General features: G+C 37.5%; 1 protein-coding gene across 25 annotated transcripts in view; it reads left to right on the top strand.

Moving 5' to 3' along the window:
* Nucleotides 1-12,814, top strand: part of camk2d.S (calcium/calmodulin dependent protein kinase (CaM kinase) II delta S homeolog) — a 130,109-nt gene extending 117,295 nt beyond the window's left edge. For 18 of the 25 annotated variants that reach the window (XM_041574316.1, XM_041574240.1, XM_041574254.1 and 15 more), the window contains 4 exons: nt 4,529-4,604; nt 9,385-9,479; nt 9,621-9,846; nt 11,066-12,814. In XM_041574316.1, coding sequence (XP_041430250.1) covers nt 4,529-4,604; nt 9,385-9,479; nt 9,621-9,846; nt 11,066-11,069 — 401 coding nt within the window. In that variant the 3' untranslated portion in view covers nt 11,070-12,814. 25 annotated transcript variants of the gene reach the window in all.
* The last annotated feature ends 8,028 nt before the right edge of the window (nt 12,815-20,842 follow it).

Raw genomic sequence — 20,842 nt, 5'->3', positions numbered from 1 at the left:
CAAGCTTCCGGGGGGAACCCCTTCCTCAGGTTTTCCCCCGAAAGCTTGTGTGTGAATTCCGCTGAAATAAAATGTCTTAAAGGCAAAGCCTGAAGATAGTGTGCTTCATATCCTGTTATTTAAGATAAGGAATTTGGCTGACTTGGAGGCAGCTTGGGAGTGGATGCACCCTGGGAAAAGTATGTGGTGTGCTTAAGAAAAATTGTATTTGGACTGTCATGCAACTGCTAGACACAGGTGTTACTTGTGAGAGTTGCATGAATGGATGTGTGAAGTGTTCTGAAACCGCCGGGGTACAGATGTTAGAACAGCATTGTATGTAGCAGACAGGTGGTGTCGAAGGCCCCCACGTCTGTTCGGGGATGGTTTCTCCACCTTGACATGAATCGCCTCTTTCACGCCTCGTTCAAACCATCGGTCTTCTTTATCCAAGATTTGGACCTTGCTATCTTCAAAGAAGTGTCCCTTGTCTTTTAGGTGTAGAAAGACAGCAAAGTCTTGCCCTGTAGAATTCGCCCTCCGATGCTGAGCCATTCGCTTGGTGAGCTGTTGTTTTGTCTCCCCAATGTATAGATCAGTGCACTCCTCGCTACACTGGACTCCGTATACCACATTGCTTTATTTTTCTTTTGGTGTTGGATCCTTTGGGTGTACCAGTTTTTGTCTCAGTATGTTACTAGGTTTGAAAAACACAGGGACATGGTGAATTTTTTCCGATGTCACCTCTTTGAAGAGTTACAATGTGCCATTGTGATTGGATTAATGGAAGAGTTTATATGCCGAGAATTTCCCCCACCAGTCAGTTGAACTGAAGAATCTGCTTGGATCGGTAGTGAAACGTATTTAATGATTACTCAGCAAGTTCAGTTGTTTTTAGATTTACCTATAGTAGATATACCATGACCTGGATGAATGAAAATCTGCATAGTCATATTGTTGTTGAAGTTCGGATTTTCAATCTACTGCTCAAAAGGATAAAGAAGAAGCAGTTGGTGCAGTTTTCTGCTAAAGGAGCACTGGCCTGGGGTTTCAGGCATATGCTGACTCGGTTTAGGTACATCCTTGGCGGAGGGTAATTGTGCACACTATTGAATCCAGTATATGTCTGGCTGTTTACAGTCTCTGCACTGCAGCCTCTAACGTCTAAAACAATATTGCAGTCCATTTAATTAACAAAGCTGGAGGATTCTGGACTACTGTTAAGCAAACTTAAGAAGCAGAAAGATATAAACAAACACTTTCAGGTGCAATTGTGTGTAAAAGTACAATGTTAAAACCATTGAAACTGTTAATTCATATACAGTGGTGTGAAAAACTATTTGCCCCCTTCCTGATTTCTTATTCTTTTGCATGTTTGTCACACAAAATGTTTCTGATCATCAAACACATTTAACTATTAGTCAAAGATAACACAAGTAAACACAAAATGCAGTTTTTAAATGAGGGTTTTTATTATTTAGGGAGAAAAGAAATCCAAACCTGTGTGAAAAAGTAATTGCCCCCTGAACCTAATAACTGGTTGGGCCACCCTTAGCAGCAATAACTGCAATCAAGCGTTTGCGATAACTTGCAACGAGTCTTTTACAGCGCTCTGGAGGAATTTTGGCCCACTCATCTTTCAGCTTTATTTGAGGGTTTTCTAGCATGAACTGCCTTTTTAAGGTCATGCCACAACATCTCAATAGGATTCAGGTCAGGACTTTGACTAGGCCACTCCAAAGTCTTCATTTTGTTTTTCTTCAGCCATTCAGAGGTGGATTTGCTGGTGTGTTTTGGGTCATTGTCCTGCTGCAGCACCCAAGATCGCTTCAGCTTGAGTTGACGAACAGATGGCCGGATATTCTCCTTCAGGATTTTTTGGTAGACAGTAGAATTCATGGTTCCATCTATCACAGCAAGTCTTCCAGGTCCTGAAGCAGCAAAACAACCCCAGACCATCACACTACCACCACCATATTTTACTGTTGGTATGATGTTCTTTTTCTGAAATGCTGTGTTACTTTTACGCCAGATGTAACGGGACGCGCATCTTCCAAAAAGTTCAACTTTTGTCTCGTCGGTCCACAAGGTATTTTCCCAAAAGTCTTGGCAATCATTGAGATGTTTTTTAGCAAAATTGAGACAAACCTTAATGTTCTTTTTGCTTAAAAGTGGTTTGCGCCTTGGAAATCTGCCATGCAGGCCGTTTTTGCCCAGTCTCTTTCTTATGGTGGAGTCGTGAACACTGACCTTAATTGAGGCAAGTGAGGCCTGCAGTTCTTTAGATGTTGTCCTGGGGTCTTTTGTGGCCTCTCGGATGAGTTGTCTCTGCGCTCTTGGGGTAATTTTGGTCGGCCGGCCACTCCTGGGAAGGTTCACCACTGTTCCATGTTTTTGCCATTTGTGGATAATGGCTCTCACTGTGGTTCGCTGGAGTCCCAAAGCTTTAGAAATGGCTTTATAACCTTTGAAATTGAACTCAGGTGTGATAAACCACAGTTAAGTTATTTTTTAACAAGGGGGGCAATCACTTTTTCACACAGGCCCATGTAGATTTGGAGTTTTTTTTCTCCCTTAATAACGTAAACCTTCATTTAAAAACTGCATTTTGTGTTCAATTATGTTATCTTTGACTAATAGTTAACGGTTTTTGATGAGCAGAAACATTTAAGTATGACAAACATGCAAAAGAATAAGAAATCAGGAAGGGGCAAATAGTTTTTCACACCACTGTATGTACTGGAAAATACATTACGATTTCTTTTATAATGCAAGAAATTCTTTCTAGGGTTGCTGGACCTCTTTAAATAATATTTAGCACAGTTACATTTTAATAATAAAATGTAACTGTGCTAAATATTATTTAAAGAGGTCCAGCAACCTTAGAAAGAATTGATGTCACTGAATCATGCAATTAGCTTTTGGACTTTGTGTTTTCAGAAAACACTGGAACACCTTGAACTGTGCAGACATCTAAGCAAGATACAAGCTCTTAGCCTGCCCATGGGCTCAACAGACTTCATTGCTTTAACTTAATATGACCCTTGAACATATATAATATAATATGAATTAGACCATATTAGTAAATGTAGACTACCTTTCCAACATCTTATTCTGCAAGCAAGGTCATTAAAGGAAAACCATACCCCCAAACAAAGTAGGCCTCTCTCAAAATGTATTGCATAACAGCTCATATGTAAAACACTGCTTAGTGTACAGAGACATTTCTGAGCGAGTCCTGCAGTGCTGCCCACTTCGCCCTTTCACCTTTCCTACGAGAGAGGAGGCCGCAACACTAGTGCAGAGAGCACAATTGCACTCTCACACACTAGTAAAGCCGAATTTCCATTTTATAAACCGGAAATTCGGCTTTTAAAGGTACCTGGAGCGGCTTTTTGCCACCCCAGGTAAACTATTTGACGCAGCTGCCTGAGGCAAGTTTTTCAACTCACCTCATTGGTGTGGTGCCCCTGTTCGTGTATATAAACCATGTTCATATTAATATACTTTTTTATTAGTCTGTGCCGTTTGGTAATCCTAAATAGAAAATTGCCATTTTAAGAACTTCACGGTGCACACAAACAAACCATACATGTTAGGTCGCATGAGCCAATTAAAGGACAAAATTCACTTCTCCCTGTTAGGGCACGGGAACATGCGAAGCTTCGGGGAGATTTAGTCGCCCGGTGACTAATTGCCTCTTCGGGCGACTAATCCTTCCCAAAAAGCCTTCCTGCTGGCTAGAATCTAAATTGCTGGCGGGATGGGACATGAAGCATTTCGTTTTCCGAAGTTGCCCGAAGTTGCTCACGAGGAAAGGCTCAGGTGATTTCTGAGGCAGCACAGAGAATATCCTAAAATGGGGGCCCAAGGGAAAAGATGGAAAAGATTTAAAAGGCAAATCGCTACTTAAATGTATTTTCCAGTTCAATAGGATTCTTTAATATGCCACTTAATATGATGTAAACTATCTGTTACTTAAGTATTTTGGAGGTATAGTTTTCCTTTAATGCAACTATGACCCATGTTTTGCTGCTATAACAGCCAATACTTCTCATGTATTTTCGAAGATTTTCGAAGACAGTGTTGGCGGGACTTGCTTTTATTTAGTCACAAGAGCATTTAAGAGTTGGTCAGTGGTGTTGGTTAGGTCTGTCTTGGAGCTTTCCAATTTATCCTTCTGATCTTTAGTTGGGTTGAGATTAGGGCTTTGTGGGGGTCATTTAAGTTCTTATACACCCATGTCAGTAAAGTAATTCTGTATGGACCTCATTTTTTTGCATTGGGGTGCTGTAATGGGGGAGCACAAAGTAGGACATAAAAGACCCATAACACTAAAAATACAGGGCTGACCTATATGAAACTTACAGAAAAATGCATGTATATCAAATGTGTTTTAGAATGCGCTGATTCCCTCTTTACTGCTGTGCATTTTAACATTTTAAATATAATACATATTCTATCTTAAAGGCTACTTAGCATTTAAATTTGTGTGCTACTAAAGTGTCATTGTTTTATTTAATTTTGTTAACCAGCTCTTTTATTTTAGCCCGCAAACAAGAAATCATCAAAGTTACAGAGCAGCTTATTGAAGCCATAAATAATGGAGACTTTGAAGCCTATACGTAAGTTATTTGACCTGCATGCAAATTTTCTGATAACTGTATTTTTAGTTAACAAAAAAAGACAAAACTCAGGTTGAACTAGAGAAAGGCCTAAGGAGGGCATTTATGGGTTGGATTTTTGTTTTTTTTTTGTTTGTTTTTTAATGTGAACTTTCTGGATCCCACATTTTATGTGCATCTTAGACTAGCACTGTGGCTTTAGATTTCAGTGCAATGAAAGCCATATATCACATTGCTCTTTTCTCTAGCATTAGATACATTTGGATAGATATTATTCTACAGTATACATTAATATATTTTATCAATGGTTTACGGTTTGAAGGCATCTAATATTTGTTTCAAATGTTTATGAAGATTTTCATTAATTCAGGTCATGATATACATTATCTAGTAGTATCTTAACTGTTTCACCACTCATCCAAACGTCTTCTTTAGTTGGTAACAAAGAAAACCCCATTTAGAATCCATGGACTTTTGTCAACAAAGTGCATGAGATAAAACTGAAGACTGATGAGACAATGGTGTCCTATGAAGTGGCATCAAAAAAAACTTCGAGTTTCGAACGATTCGAACTAAAAATCGTTCGAATATTCGACCATTTGATAGTTGAAGTACTGTCTCTTTAAAAAAAACTTCGACCCCCTACTTCGCCACCTAAAACCTACCGAGGTGCCATGTTAGCCTATGGGGAAGGTCCCCATAGGCTCTCTATCCATTTTTTGGTCGAAGAAAAATCGTTCGATCAATGGATTAAAATCCTTCGAATCGAACGATTCGAAGGATTTTCGTTCGATCGAACTATTTGCGGTAAATCCTTCGATTTCCATATTCGAAGTCGAGGAATTTACATTCGGCAGTCGAATATCGAGGGTTAATTAACCCTCGGTATTCGACCCTATGTAAATCTGCCCCAGAGTGTGTTCTTTATGCTTTAATACCAGTTACTTCAAGCATAAGTATGATTTTAAAGATAAAACATGGCTGTGCCTGGGGTTCGCCTGTGTTTCCCATCAGAGTGAATCTTTAATGGAAGAAGTGGAAAATAAAGCACTGAACACTTACAAGAGAAAAGCATCAAGTCATTGGTTTAGATATGTGGATGACATTTGGGTCCAGCCTTCACTGAACACACAAACTTGGTTGACACTATCTGGCTGAAACTGAGGTTACCAATGACCGTATATACTTGAGTATAAGCCGAGTTTTTCAGCATCCAAAATGTGCTGAAAAAGTCTACCTCGGCTTATACTCGAGTCAGTGGGCAGTAGCTGAGATTGCAATCACTTTTAATTATTCCTATACCAACAGTTCGATTGGGGAGAGACTGCGCCCTCTGTTGTTTATATGAAAGAATAACAGTGACTGCAATATCACACAGCGCCATCTGTTGGTTATATGAAAGAATAACAGTGCACCCTCTGTTGGTTATATGAAAGAATAACAGTGACTGCAATATCACACAGCGCCCTCTGTTGGTTATATGAAAGAATAACAGTGCGCCCTCTGTTGGTTATATGAAAGAATAACAGTGACTGCAATATCACACAGCGCCCTCTGTTGGTTATACATATATATTAACCATAATGGCAATATCACACAGCACCCTCTGCACATGGTAGTGGGACAGTGGGACAATGCACAAAGTAATCCATTTTGCAATTCTCTGTCACCATCAACTTTGACCGAAACCCAGACCGAACCTTTGTCAAAACAAAATCAAGGTCAAGCACAGACACCAGCATAACAAACAGAAGGGAGGATCATAGCAGGTGAAGCAACCTAGTCACTCCATATGTGACTGGAACATCAGAAAAACTAAAATAAACATCACATTCCTGAGTCTTTTAAACCAAGCAACACTCAGAAGTTGGTTCATCCAAAAGGCCCAACACCAAAGCACATAAAAATAGTAATGTGGTCTATGTTGTCCAGTGTAGTGAAGATTGAGGGGGTCAATACAGTGGGGAGACTAAACCACAGCTAAGTAAGAGAATGGCCCAGTATGTTAACTTCTCAGGACTAGGCTCAGCCTGACGGCCTTGAGGACAGCAATGTGCATGTTTTAGACGAGAAGACATATGGTATAATAGAAGTGTGAAGAAGGCCATTTATGCCAAACTGGAAAAAACATGCTTGAACAGAGGAGGCAGCCTGCAACTTTGTCCGCAAAAATACAATGCCACTTTGACATACTCACCCCGACAGTTGCACAACAATTTACACTTTAGTCATGTACATTGAAAAACACCTATTTCAGTGAGGATCATGGTACAGTTGTGACTGGATCACATATTCACACACATGTGAGTTGCAGCTGAGTCAATTCAGTGGAACTATTATGATTGGATGTCTGCTACTTAACTACCCTTTAGGGTGTAAATGTCAGAAATTCAGTACCACTCGGCTGAACCGAGAAAGCCACACAGATGAGTGGTGAAACTTTTTCAAGAAACCTCAGCAAATCCAATTATACTTAATTCTACTAGATATTTATTTCAAACACTTTTAAAATCTGACGTAATGAACTGACTCATGTGTATGTGATTTTAGTTCTGTACCAAGTGTTAGGTGCTATTGCTGAGATTGGTCTAAATCTTTTCATATAAATGTGTGATATTTTATTTATAACAGATATTTCCATAACATATCATCGTGTATTTATTCTACTAAAAAAAAATTTACATTAAGAACGATAAGGATGCTAGTATTTATGCTTGCTTAGTACTGGTTTTTGTTTACTAGAGCTCAGTCTGGTTCTTGAAGTGGGCATTAATAACCTAAGATGATTTCAGTTTTTATTTAACACTAATTGGCAGATGGATAAAACATAGGAAATAATTGCCTTTTAGCCTTGTCTAGTTTGAATTGCGCTGGGCATGAAATCCAATTGCACTCCATGACTGATGGATTCTAATGGATACAGTCATGTTCTGCCAGAGAAATTTTTGAAAACTTGACATTCTGTGCTGAAATAATTCTTAAAACAATATTTACTCATCCCTTGTTTAGGACACAATCAGTTAAATTAATCTGTTTTGGAAAGATATGGATGTAGTTTATAACAATTTCACATATACAGTAACATAGAACCTATCTTTTTCATTGTGTTTCATTCCTACTTAGATATCTTTATTAAAATATGAGCATGTGCTCTTCAATGTTCCATGTGACTGACCTGCCATTATGCTTTCTTAAAATGACTTTCAGCTATGGGATTTTTTTTGGAAGCTCCTTATCCAGAAAGGTCAGAAATAGAGCACTGACTTTTCTCAGAGTCCTATTTCAACAACAAGAATAGTGAGACACAGTACATATTAAAGGGATTTTTTTTTTCAAAACACAAAATTTAATTGTGCTGCTACAGCAGAATGTGCACTGAAATAAATTTTTCAAAAGAGCAAAATATTTTTTTTAGGGATGCACTGAATCCACTATTTTGGATTCGGCCGAACCCCTGAATCCTTCACGAAAGATTTGGCCGAATCCGAATCCTAATTTGCATATGCAAATTAGGAGTGGGAAGGGGAAAACATTTTTTACTTCCTTGTTTTGTGACAAAAGTCACGTGATTTCCCTCCCCACCCCTAATTTGCATATGCAAATTAGGATTCGCTTCGGCCAGGAAGTATTCAGCCGAATCCGAATCCTGCTGAAAAAGGCCGAATCCTACCCGAATCCCGAACCGAATCCTGGATTCGAATCTGACATGGGGCTAGACATGTTGTTAGTTTTCCAGGTTCCCTCAGGCATGTACTCTGATAAACTCATTGGGGAGAAATCAGGTTGTAACACCTGGAGCACAGCAATGGAGGAATTGGCGTTCCCCCTTCCAATGGATCCAAAAGAATTCACTGGCACACAGGTACTGCTTGCAGGATAAACCTTTCTAGTTTATTAAGTGAATTGCAACATGCAACGTTTCGGGGTGACCCCCTTTATCAAGCATCAAGATAAACGGGGTCACCCCGAAACGTTGCATTTGCAATTTACTTAATAAACTAGCAAGGTTTATCCTGCAGGCAATACCTGTGTGCCAATTCTTTTGGATCCTCTGATAAACTCAACCACTCTTTACTACTGAACTCCCCCACCCCCCAGCAGCCTCTCAACAGACCAGTAGGAATGTAACCAAATAACAGCTCCCTGACACAAGTTAACAGCTCAATGGTAGATATGAGAATTGCAATCTGTAGTAAAAGTCCCCTGCAATTCCTTCAGTTGTAGTAAGAACAGTAGCTTATCTGAAAGCAATACCATTGGGAAGTGCTGGCTTCCTACACACCAATATTGCAGCTAGAAAAAAATGTGGGAATTGTGGAAAAGCCCAGGTCCCAAGAGTATATGTCCTTAATATGATACATTGGTTATAGGTTCACTGCCTTTCTATACAGATTTATCAAAAAAATTTCCATGTGTTAACAGGTTTTCTAGGATCAGCCACCTTTTGGCTTCTTGTCCAAACAATATGTGATATGATGTAGGCTACTCTGCAACGTCATTTAAAAAACATTCCTCATTTTCATTGATTTATTGGCTATTTCAAAAACATATACAGCAACAACACGTGGGCCACATGTATTAATTTCAAATTTAAATTTTTTCTGTGATGCTTGAATTACAGAAAATCTTTTTTTTGCAACTAGAAAATTAATTGCTCCCATAATCTTTTATTTCAAGCACTGAGTTTTTTTTAAAAAAAAATATATTTTTCAAAATGTTGTAAATTATAAACTTTAAAGAATGAAAAAGTGTTATACTGGTGCTTTAAATGTGCTTACAGAAAGATTTGTGACCCAGGCCTTACATCATTTGAACCAGAAGCTCTGGGAAATCTAGTAGAAGGAATGGACTTCCATCGATTTTATTTTGAAAATGGTATGTTTGCTTATTTCTGATTGTATCTTTTTTAGGAATTAAAAAATGCTCCCCTTGACAAAATGTCTAAAAATAAATAATTTCCACGAATATGTGCCTATTTTTCCAGTAAATCAGTGCATTTCTATTGCTGCTTTTTAGCGCTATCCAAGAGCAACAAGCCAGTCCACACCATCATCTTGAATCCTCATGTTCATTTGATTGGAGAAGATGCTGCATGCATAGCATACATTCGTCTCACCCAGTATTTGGATTCTGCTGGTATGCCAAAAACAATGCAGTCAGAGGAGACCCGTGTGTGGCACCGTCGTGATGGAAAATGGCAGAATGTACACTTCCACCGCTCTGGCTCACCAACAATACCGAAGTAAGGCCTGTCCCAGTAAGCTGCTGCTTTATATTTCCTAACAGATTACTTCAGTGTTCAAATATGCATACCTATAAATTAATATAATCTTTTTTTACAGTAGTTTAAAATTAAAAATATTTTAAGATAATTAAGGAAAAATGGTATCATAGGGATTTTAGCCTTGTGAAACACAAAGGCTTGCCTTGAGCCAGATATAATAACATTTTACCTTTAATGACCAGACCTGTAGCTGCAGACGATCCTCAATTTTGCATTCTTAGACTTCATATTTTAGACAATTTATGCCATTGTAACTTCCAAATAAGCCTGACAATATTCAAATCTTAAAAAGGTCCCTCACCAAGACAACCCCAGTCCAAGGGTTGGCAATCATTCAAATCTTGCCTGAACTTAAATTTTCCTGTGCTTACATCATGTTTTCATGTCTCTGTGATGACTATAATCAAATACATATATAGTATGAAGTAGTTGCAATGTTCCTCCAAATTCCATGTTGCAATATCCAGTAGCAACGACTGTAGGCTTCCATTCTCTGACAGTGGGTTGAAACGTGTTTCATTATGTCTTTTTATGTTCCAATCGTATTTTTGAAAAATTATTTACGTTATAGATCTATGCCTCTTCAGATCACAAGGCACATATTTTTTCTAGTATGCTTCCCATTCAAGTTAATGTGAAACTCTTCAAATAGGATTAAACCTACAAATATTGCACTCCCTATTGCCATGAATGAAAGGAGATCCTCAGAAGTATAACTGTATTTGGCAGAGGTCAGAGCACCTCATGGGCCACAGCCTTTACATCTATTCATCACATTCCACTGTAAAATAATACAGGTAGGGGATCAGTTATCGGAAACCTGTTATCCAGAAAGCCCTGAATTACAGGAAGGCTGTTTTTTTCTGTAATAATAAAACAGTACCTTGTAATTGACCCAAACTAAGATATAATTAATCCTTATTGGAGGCAAAACAATCCTATTGGGTTTAATTAATATTAAAATGATATTTGTAGTCATGGATATCCAAATTATGGAAAGACCTCTTATCCGGAAAACCCATGGTCCTGAGCTTTCTGCATAACAGGTCCCATACCTGTATTTAGATAAAGACTAATAAATAAAACAAACATACTGTACATTCAGTCACAAATATTGTTAATTTAATAAAAGTTAACAAAATGTGTTTTTTCTTTCTTCCTTATTTTTCTTTTTCAGTTAATAAGCCTTGCAAGCCTTTAGTCTAAATATTCAAGACAACTGGATGGTAAATTTTGGACTCTATTATCTTTGTTTATCAACAACAGGGTGTTTGCATAAGTAACATCTCCCTTCTCATAGATTTTCTGCAGTCGACTCCTGCTCAAGTCAATAATATTCCAGTTCCAATAAGAATACCGATTAAAGTGGATTCAATAAACTAAGAAGGCAGTTACAATATTGTGTCATTTAGTGGTTTAGTGTTTGTTTTCTGAAGCAAATCAACTTATATCTGGGTGTATCTATGAATGTACGCACAGACAACCACTGGTTTTTCTGTTAGACTCGATCATAACAAACATTACGAAAATCAAACCGTATAGCTATATAAATATATAGGCAGTGAATGATTGATTTCCAGACTATTGTGTCATAACATGGGAAATAACTTAGTGTAGCACAAAATGCATTGTTTTAAACCATCAAATACAGTAAACGCTGTATGTTAATTACCTTCCAAATAATTTGAATATACTTTAGATAGTCTGAAAAATTTTTGGAGTAGTTTTCTCTATCTCTTATATATTTTTTTTTTATATACTCGGCGGATAAATATTTAACGAGTGTACATTGGTAACAATTGGGGGCTAATATAGGTAGTCTTTTTGATAAATAAGCCTAAGAAAAAGTACAATTTTACATTCAGGGTATATAATGCTTACAAGATATATATGTATTTTTGGTGTCGGTATAGTCTTGAAACAATACTTAAACTATTGTGTACTGTATGTTGTAAAGGATATGGGTTATAATAATAGGGTTGAACAATATAACTACATTTTTGTGTATGGGTATTAATAAATCTATTACTACACTGCTTTCATTTTACCAACAACTTTCTACTGATGCTAACTTGTTGTGTCCCAGCTCATACTATATGATTTTGGTTAAAAGATAGCTTTTAGGATGAACGACAAATATTTTTTAAAATATAAATATATAAACTAGAGGGAACTTCCAGCACTATATGCAGGGAATGCTATTGTTGTCTGTCAATGTTTTCTAATGGAAACTTGGTGAAATGGATTTCTATTGATCATATTATGTATCTGTGCTACTAATGAGGGGCTTTACTTCACTTCAACATTAGATGCATCTTCGTTCTGTTGAACATCTTTAGGGGCTGGTTACTTTAGTGCTGTGCGTGCATGGTGGAGCATTTTTTCTTGGTCTGCATCCGGAAAAAAAATAAAAGTTGTTTGCATTTGCATTAATCCAACCTTGGGAATCTCCAAGCAATCCTTTTACAACTCTACATGTTGTTCAGTAGTGGACGTGAGCTGAGTAATGCTAACAACAAATGGATAAACACACCATTTTCTACACTATATAAACAAATGAATGTGCTGAGCCATTTTAACCTGCCAATGAAATCTGTGACATTTCAATTAAAGCAATTTGTTTTCTGTATATCTAGATGTGCTTCCACTGTCAGTATTTAGTTATCGTGTGCTGATATCAATGTCCAATTATTATGGTAGCTTCATATACTTAATTAAGAAAACTAGCATGAAATGCTGACATAGTACTGTAGACCAAATCTGTCTTCCACACGGCCATGTGAGGAAACCATTATTAAGCCTCTGCACCATGGTGAATATATCATCCTTTGAAATGTCGCAATATACTAATGGGCACAGTGTATATATTTCTGCCATAAAAAGATTGATATAACTAAAATGTCAATAAAATTGTCGATTAAGCTGATGTTGTTGTGCTAGCGTTTTCTCTTTCCCTGTAGAAATTCATATACACAGTACTTTTTGCTCAAGATATATTCTGTTGTAGTTTAAATACTAGTTCATAGAATCAAAGTCTAAAAAAAAACATAAATACCAACAAATCTCTACTCCTACTCTACTACTACTACTAGGGGGAAGATTTATCAAGGACGAATAGTAAATTAGAATTGGAATTTTCGAGTGTCAAAATTCACTCATTCAAATTTTAATCTCCCTCATGCTTCTATGATGCTGCTGCTACACTTATAGCACATGCTGCTGGTAGAGAAACCATCCTGTATTTTAGCAAGGGAAATGGCCAACTGTCATACTGCCCCCTGTTAACTTCTAGTGCAAGGGCACTTTGTGCTCAAAAATCTTGCTGCACATAGCCAACAGACTTCCTAGAAAGGCCGTCTTCCATAGACTCCATTTTATCCAAAAAATCTAAATTTTTAAAAATGATTTTCTTTTTCTCTGTAATAATCAAACAGTACCTTGTACTTAATCTAAACTAAGATATAATTAATCCTTATTGGAAGCAAAACCAGCTTATTGGGTGTATTTAATGATTGGGATTTTCTACGGTATGAAGATCCAAATTATGGAAAGTTCTATTATCTGGAAAATCCCAGGTCCCAAACATTCTGGACAACAGGTCCCATACCCGTATTTGAAAAATACTTTTAAGGGCTGAATGCCACGGATGTTTTTCGTCGGATGTAGTCGCAGGCATCAAAATATAATGGGACTCAATGAAAAGTTGCAGGTAAAAATTACAGGGTTAGACTGTTGGATGAAGATGCTGCTTTCTGTGTTCACATCCACCAGTTGTGTCGCATGCAATGTCGTTTTTACCTGCAAATCTTCGTCGAGTCGAATGATATTTTGCTGTCTGTGATTGTATCCGACTTGTTGCCTGTTTTTTTCACTGTGAGCCGATCCGACAAAAAACGTCCGTAGAGTTCAGCCCTAAATGGTTCCCTATGTAAATTGCCCAGGTAAAACTTACCTCATAATATACAATTGTGTCTAGAATAAAGCAGTGTGTTTACAAAAGTGAATACAACTCAAAATCTAGATTTTTTTTCCCGCAAATGTATTGGGAACACTGCACATTCTATTCCAAATCAAACATGAAGAAATATTTATCAAATTTGTGATAATCCTTTACAGAAAGTGAAGAAATGGGAATATTTGGCTTTTACAAAAAATAGCAGTGTCTGCATTCTTCTTTACAAACTGAAACATTTAACTGTATAAACTGAACAATTCAAGATTTTGCTTTCCTAATATTTATTTGTATAAGTTGCTGCAGATCTGTGTTGTATGGAGTTGACCAACTTCTAGCACCTGTTACATTCCACAATTCTTCTGCATTTCTTGGTTTTTGCCTCAGAAACAGCATTTTTGATGTTTTCTATTGAATTAAAGTCTGGGGATTGGGCTGGCCACTCCATAACGTCAATCTTGTTGGTGTGGAACCAAGATGTTACTCATTTACTGGTGTGTTTGGGGTTGTGTTGAAATCAAGTATTTTGATTTATTGAAATTGATCCAGGATCCCTGGTATGTGATAAATAGGCCGAACTCCATAATAGGAGAAACATCACCATCTCATGATGCTTGCACTACTATGCTTCACGGTCTTCACAATGTACTGTGACTTGAATTCAGTGTTTGGGGGTCGTCTGAGAAACTGTGGCCCCTAGACCCAAAAAAACTATTTTGCTTTCATCAGTCCACAAAATGTTGTGTTCTTTGGCAAATTGTAACCTCTTCAGCACGTCTTTTTTTTTTAAAAAAAAATGTTGGGGCTTCTTGCCCATACTTTGGATTCACAAAGGCGTCTTTTAATTTTAATAGTACTCACAGGTAACTTTAGTTATGGAATTTTATTGTTTTCTTCCACTTCTTTCAGGAGTTGGTTGTCGTTTTAAACATTTAAGATCATTTTATCTGAGCAGCCTATTATTTTCTGCATTTCTTTTGTTTTCCCCTCACCAATCAACGTTTTAATCAAAGTACGCTGTTCTTCTGAACAATGTCTGGAACAACCCATTTTACTCAGATTTTCAGAGAGGAATGCACTATAACCAGCATGCACATTTGCTGCCTTCCTTCCTTAAAGAGATACTGACACCAGAAAATAACCTTTTTTGTATCCATCATAACATTATCTTTGAATGCTTTTTATAATATTGTCATACAAGTATTTGCCTGATGCTTTTACATTACCTTTCTTACCCCCCATGTTCCTCTATGAGGGGGCTGCCATATTTGTGCAGCAGGAGTCTTTTAGCATAAGAAACTGACAAGTTGAGAACAGACAGTCAGGTTTAGGAACTTCAACTAACAATTACTTACAAAAGCAGAACTATCAGCAAAAAACGATCAACGTGACCTATATGTAACTTATAACACAGAATCCACAGCATGCATATCATGACTGTTGGGTCTGTTGGTTTTCTATTACTCTACTACTCGACTTGTAAATTATTTGCCATGTAGAAATATAATTAATAAATAATACATAAACAAAAACAGTGATTGATCAGGTTAGTGATGTTGGACTTCTATTATTCTGAATAAGGTCCCAATGGAGACTGAAACGTTGGTTATACATACTATGCAACAATACAATTGTGCTGACCCTTGGTGCTGACTTGCATTTACTATTATACATACATTGGTTGTCCGTGCACAGGGGCAGCTATAGTAAATGGAAAGTGGTGCTGTCCTTTGGAATTTATATATATATATATATATATATATATATATATATATATATATATATATATATATATATATATATATATATATATATATATATATAATATGTCCAAGGTACCTGCACTCCAACCACTTAGATTTTTTCACGGGTGCTTGGTCAAAGTAGTATTGTATAATCGTTAAAGGATGGACCAGCACTCCAGTTTCAATAAATAATGGTGCTTTTATTCACATCGTGCATCCAACGTTTCGGCCCGCATTGGGGCCTTTATCAAGGATAAAAGTGCTTGTGATGATAAAACAATTTATATACCCACAATACCCTCCAAAATGGGTGTCATCATGACATCATCAAGTTGAGCCATAAGCATTTAGTGCAATTAAATTCACATGATTAAAATATATAATTAAAAATACATAGCTGAAAAGTACATATCAAAAAATACATATTTAAAAGTACCTTATAATTTTGTGCCGCTAGGTGTCATCAGATTATAGTGATACAATTTCCTTCACCAAATTGCAATGATACAAAACGCTGTGTATTTAATCCCAAAAAAAGGTTAAAAGAACTGTTACAAATTGCTTATGTTGATTCCAGAAACAGCAAATACACTGTAACAGCACCTATAAATAGAAACAAATTTTATCTCAACCATTTGAAACATATGTGTCAATCTTATCAGGACTATGCCTAGTATTTAGATACATATTGTCTATTTTTCTATAATGAAAATCATAAGGTGCTGTTTAGTACAAAGGGAGAAAAAAAGCCAATTTAGACTAAAAAACATCCTAGAGATTGTTGCCCATTAAGACCCTTCGGTACCACACAATCCAACTCGTGGATCCAGAACGCTTCCCTTCTTAGTAATGTGTTATCATAATCCCCCCCTCTCACTTTCCTGGGGATCTGTTCAATTGGCATGCATCTGAACGATGCTGGACTATGCCTAGCCTCTGCCCAATGTTTTGCCACAGGTTGCTGTGTGATATCCTGCTTTTTATTTTTATTTTTCTCCATTCTGTCCGGATCCATTGCTGCCCTAATGCTCGACCTATGCATTGCCATTCTTTCCTTAAATTGTCTGGTAGTTTTTCCACAGTAAATGAACCCACAGGGACACTTAATGATGTATACCACCATGGTGGCATCACAAGACATCCTCTGTCTGATGGTATATTTTTTACCCGTATGGGGGTGGGTAAAGAACGAACCCAAAATCAGTGCACTGCATAATATGCAGCCTTTACATTTATATACCCCTGGTTTTTGGAGTAAAAAGTGCTGAACTTGGGCTTTCTGGTATTTATTTACCGGATCCGAAGGACTCAATATCTCCTTCAGATTGCTCCCTCGCTTATAGCTGAATTTTGGTTTAGAGGGCATCTTTTTGGCAAGGGTCTCATCCGTAGTTAGAATCGGCCAATGTTTTGTAACACTTTGTTTAACCGCTGTACTGTGTGGCCCATAGCGACTCACATAATATAGATCTTTGCCGCTACCCTTATTTTTATTTTTGCATTTCGACTCCTGTTCCTGCAGTACATCCTCACGATTAAGTGAAATGGCCCATTCCTTCGTGTCTAACAACAATTTTTCTGGGTAACCCCTATCCAAAAACTTTTTACACATATTGGTGAGATCTTCCTCCCTCTTGGTTTGATCACTATCAATGCGTACCACCCTTAGCATCTGTGACTTGGGTAACGAATTAAGTAGATGCCTCGGGTGGTTGCTATGGTAGTGAACCAATGTGTTTCTATCCGTTGGCTTTAAATAAATACATGTTTTTAATTCTTCAGCATCTTTGTATATTTTCACATCCAAAAAATCAATTTCCTGTACATCATGTTTGACTGTAAATTTTACTGGACTATCCAGACAATTTAGACGTTCCACAAATGTATGCAAATGCTCTGCTGGTCCCAGCCATAAGAAAAAGACATCATCTATGTAACGTCTATAGAATGCCCCATATTTTCTAAACAGCAAATCGCCCAATATATGATCCATCTCGAATTTATACATATACGCGTTTGCATAAGCTGGGGCCACTTTCGACCCCATTGCAGTACCTGTGCGCTGTATGTAGTAGCTATTTTCAAATTTGAAGTAATTTTTATCCAAGATGAAGCGGAGTAAGTCCAACATAAACTCAATGGGTGGACCTGAATATGAAGAATTGCCGGTGACCAATTCCCGCACAGCCTCCACACCTGCATCATGTGGGATGCAGGTGTAGAGACTCTGTACATCCATTGTCACCAATATTATGTCTTTATTTGGAAAATTGATGCTCCGTATCATTTTTAAGAAATCATTAGTATCTTTCAAATAGCTACATATATTTTGTATACACGGTTGCAATAAATAATCCACAAATGCTGCAATGCCCTCATTTAGAGAGCCATTCGAGGAAATTATTGGACGGCCTGGCGGCTTTTGCAAACTTTTGTGGATTTTAGGCAACGTGTATATCATAGGTCTGATCGGATGTTTCGGCAGAAAATATTCAAACATATGTCTCGTGATCCACCCACTATTCATAGCAAATTCCAAAATGTTATTAAGTTCTTTATACAACTGTTCCGTGGGGTCAGAGGGTAATTTTTCATATTTGCTCACGTCAGATAATTGGGACAAAAGTTCATGTTTATAGTCCACATAATTCATAACAACAATTCCCCCTCCTTTATCAGCAGTCTTTATGATAATATCCTTATTTTGTTTCAAGGACTTAATGGCTTCTTTTTCTGCTACAGTCAGATTGCCCCTCAATTTTCGCTGTGTGCTATAGTAGGAGGACATGTCCACGTTTAACATACGATTAAAAGTCTTGATGGATGCATTGGCGCTCACTGGGTCGTATGTACTTTTAGGTCTAAATTTACCCAAGGTAGAGACTATCCCCTCCGGGGTGCCCACATGCCTGTCAGTAATATTTATATCGTGGGGAGCTGCCATAGTGCTTGCTTCCATAACACTATTACCACTATAGGGATCAATGTCTTTGGCATATTTCTCCTTAAGCCTCACTTGTCTAGTGAATTTAAAGTTATCCACAGTATGCAAAAAGGAGTTGCCACTTACCATCGGAACGTATCCCAATCCTTTCAATAGCAGTGATTCCTCCGGCGCTGTTAGCTGGTATCCTGATAAATTAAATATTAGGCTTTCTTTTCGGGCCCCTCCTGCGGCCTCCGTGACCTTGTATTTGCCGGCCCTCGATTTACCGCCGCGGCGGGTGGCCTTCCAGGGTCTTGGCCTTCCTGCTGACGCTCCCCTAAAAAATGCGCCCGTGCCGATGGTGATCCTGAGGCGCTTCCCTCTCCTTCGCTTTCCGATGCGCCACTTGCGGCTGACTGTCCAGGCGATCTGCGTGATCTCCATTCCACGCGCTTTCTTCTTGTCACTCCGCTCTGTTGCCAGCGATACACCGCACCTTCCTTGTAGTCCTGGTTTACCTTAAGCCGTTTAGCGCTCTTAAATGCGAGCAGCTCACTTCTATATTTTCCGGTCTGCTCCTGTAGACGCCCCAGCCAATCCGTCTCCTTGTCACTCTGCAGGGCCCCGCGGTGTGCCGACTCGAAGCTGGAAAGATCACTCCGTACAGAATGGCAGATGCATAGGTCGAGCATTAGGGCAGCAATGGATCCGGACAGAATGGAGAAAAATAAAAATAAAAAGCAGGATATCACACAGCAACCCGTGGCAAAACATTGGGCAGAGGCTAGGCATAGTCCAGCATCGTTCAGATGCATGCCAATTGAACAGATCCCCAGGAAAGTGAGAGGGGGGGATTATGATAACACATTACTAAGAAGGGAAGCGTTCTGGATCCACGAGTTGGATTGTGTGGTACCGAAGGGTCTTAATGGGCAACAATCTCTAGGATGTTTTTTAGTCTAAATTGGCTTTTTTTCTCCCTTTGTACTAAACAGCACCTTATGATTTTCATTATAGAAAAATAGACAATATGTATCTAAATACTAGGCATAGTCCTGATAAGATTGACACATATGTTTCAAATGGTTGAGATAAAATTTGTTTCTATTTATAGGTGCTGTTACAGTGTATTTGCTGTTTCTGGAATCAACATAAGCAATTTGTAACAGTTCTTTTAACCTTTTTTTGGGATTAAATACACAGCGTTTTGTATCATTGCAATTTGGTGAAGGAAATTGTATCACTATAATCTGATGACACCTAGCGGCACAAAATTATAAGGTACTTTTAAATATGTATTTTTTGATATGTACTTTTCAGCTATGTATTTTTAATTATATATTTTAATCATGTGAATTTAATTGCACTAAATGCTTATGGCTCAACTTGATGATGTCATGATGACACCCATTTTGGAGGGTATTGTGGGTATATAAATTGTTTTATCATCACAAGCACTTTTATCCTTGATAAAGGCCCCAATGCGGGCCGAAACGTTGGATGCACGATGTGAATAAAAGCACCATTATTTATTGAAACTGGAGTGCTGGTCCATCCTTTAACGATTATATATATATATATATATATATATATATATATATATATATATATATATATAAAAGTCCAAAGGTTTACACGCACACCGATGTTGATATAAATGTTACTTTATTAGGAAGTCATTAATTTATTGCATCAACGTTTCGGTTCGGAATCTAGAACCTTTCTCAAGATGCTTTTTCCCCCCAGAGGGAAAAGCATCTTGAGAAAGGATCTAGATTCCGAACCGAAACGTTGATGCAATAAATTAATGACTTCCTAATAAAATAACATTTATATCAACATCGGTGTGCGTGTAAACCTTTGGACTTTTGGATTTCACGATCTACACACAGCACCCGAGTTCAGTCCTTAACGACGAGTGCGGACCTTAATGGTGGATATATATATATATATATATATATATATATATATATATATATATATATATATATATATATATATATATATATATATATATATATATATATACCTGGACCTTTAGTGGATTTGTGCCATGTATTATAACCAAGGAACACATGGCAGGATTAATGTGCAGTTGCAATTTAATGTATAATAGTTTATAGAGTAATTTTATTGCCAGTGCCATTTATTTTACCCCTAGAACACATCTGGATTAAGGTGTTGTTCATCTTTGAGTTAACTTTTAGTATGATTTAAAGAGTGATAGACAATTTGCAATTTTTTTTTGTTTGTAGTTTTTGAATTATTATTATTTTCATTCAGCAGCTCTCCGTTTTGCAGTTTTAGCAATCTGGTTGGTATAGACTAAAT

This window comes from Xenopus laevis, chromosome 1S (genome assembly GCF_017654675.1).
Source record: "Xenopus laevis strain J_2021 chromosome 1S, Xenopus_laevis_v10.1, whole genome shotgun sequence".
In the NCBI taxonomy this organism is placed as follows: Eukaryota; Metazoa; Chordata; class Amphibia; order Anura; family Pipidae; genus Xenopus; species Xenopus laevis.
The sequence above is the reverse complement of the archived record's forward strand: the minus strand, read 5'-3'. Positions and strand labels throughout refer to the sequence as shown.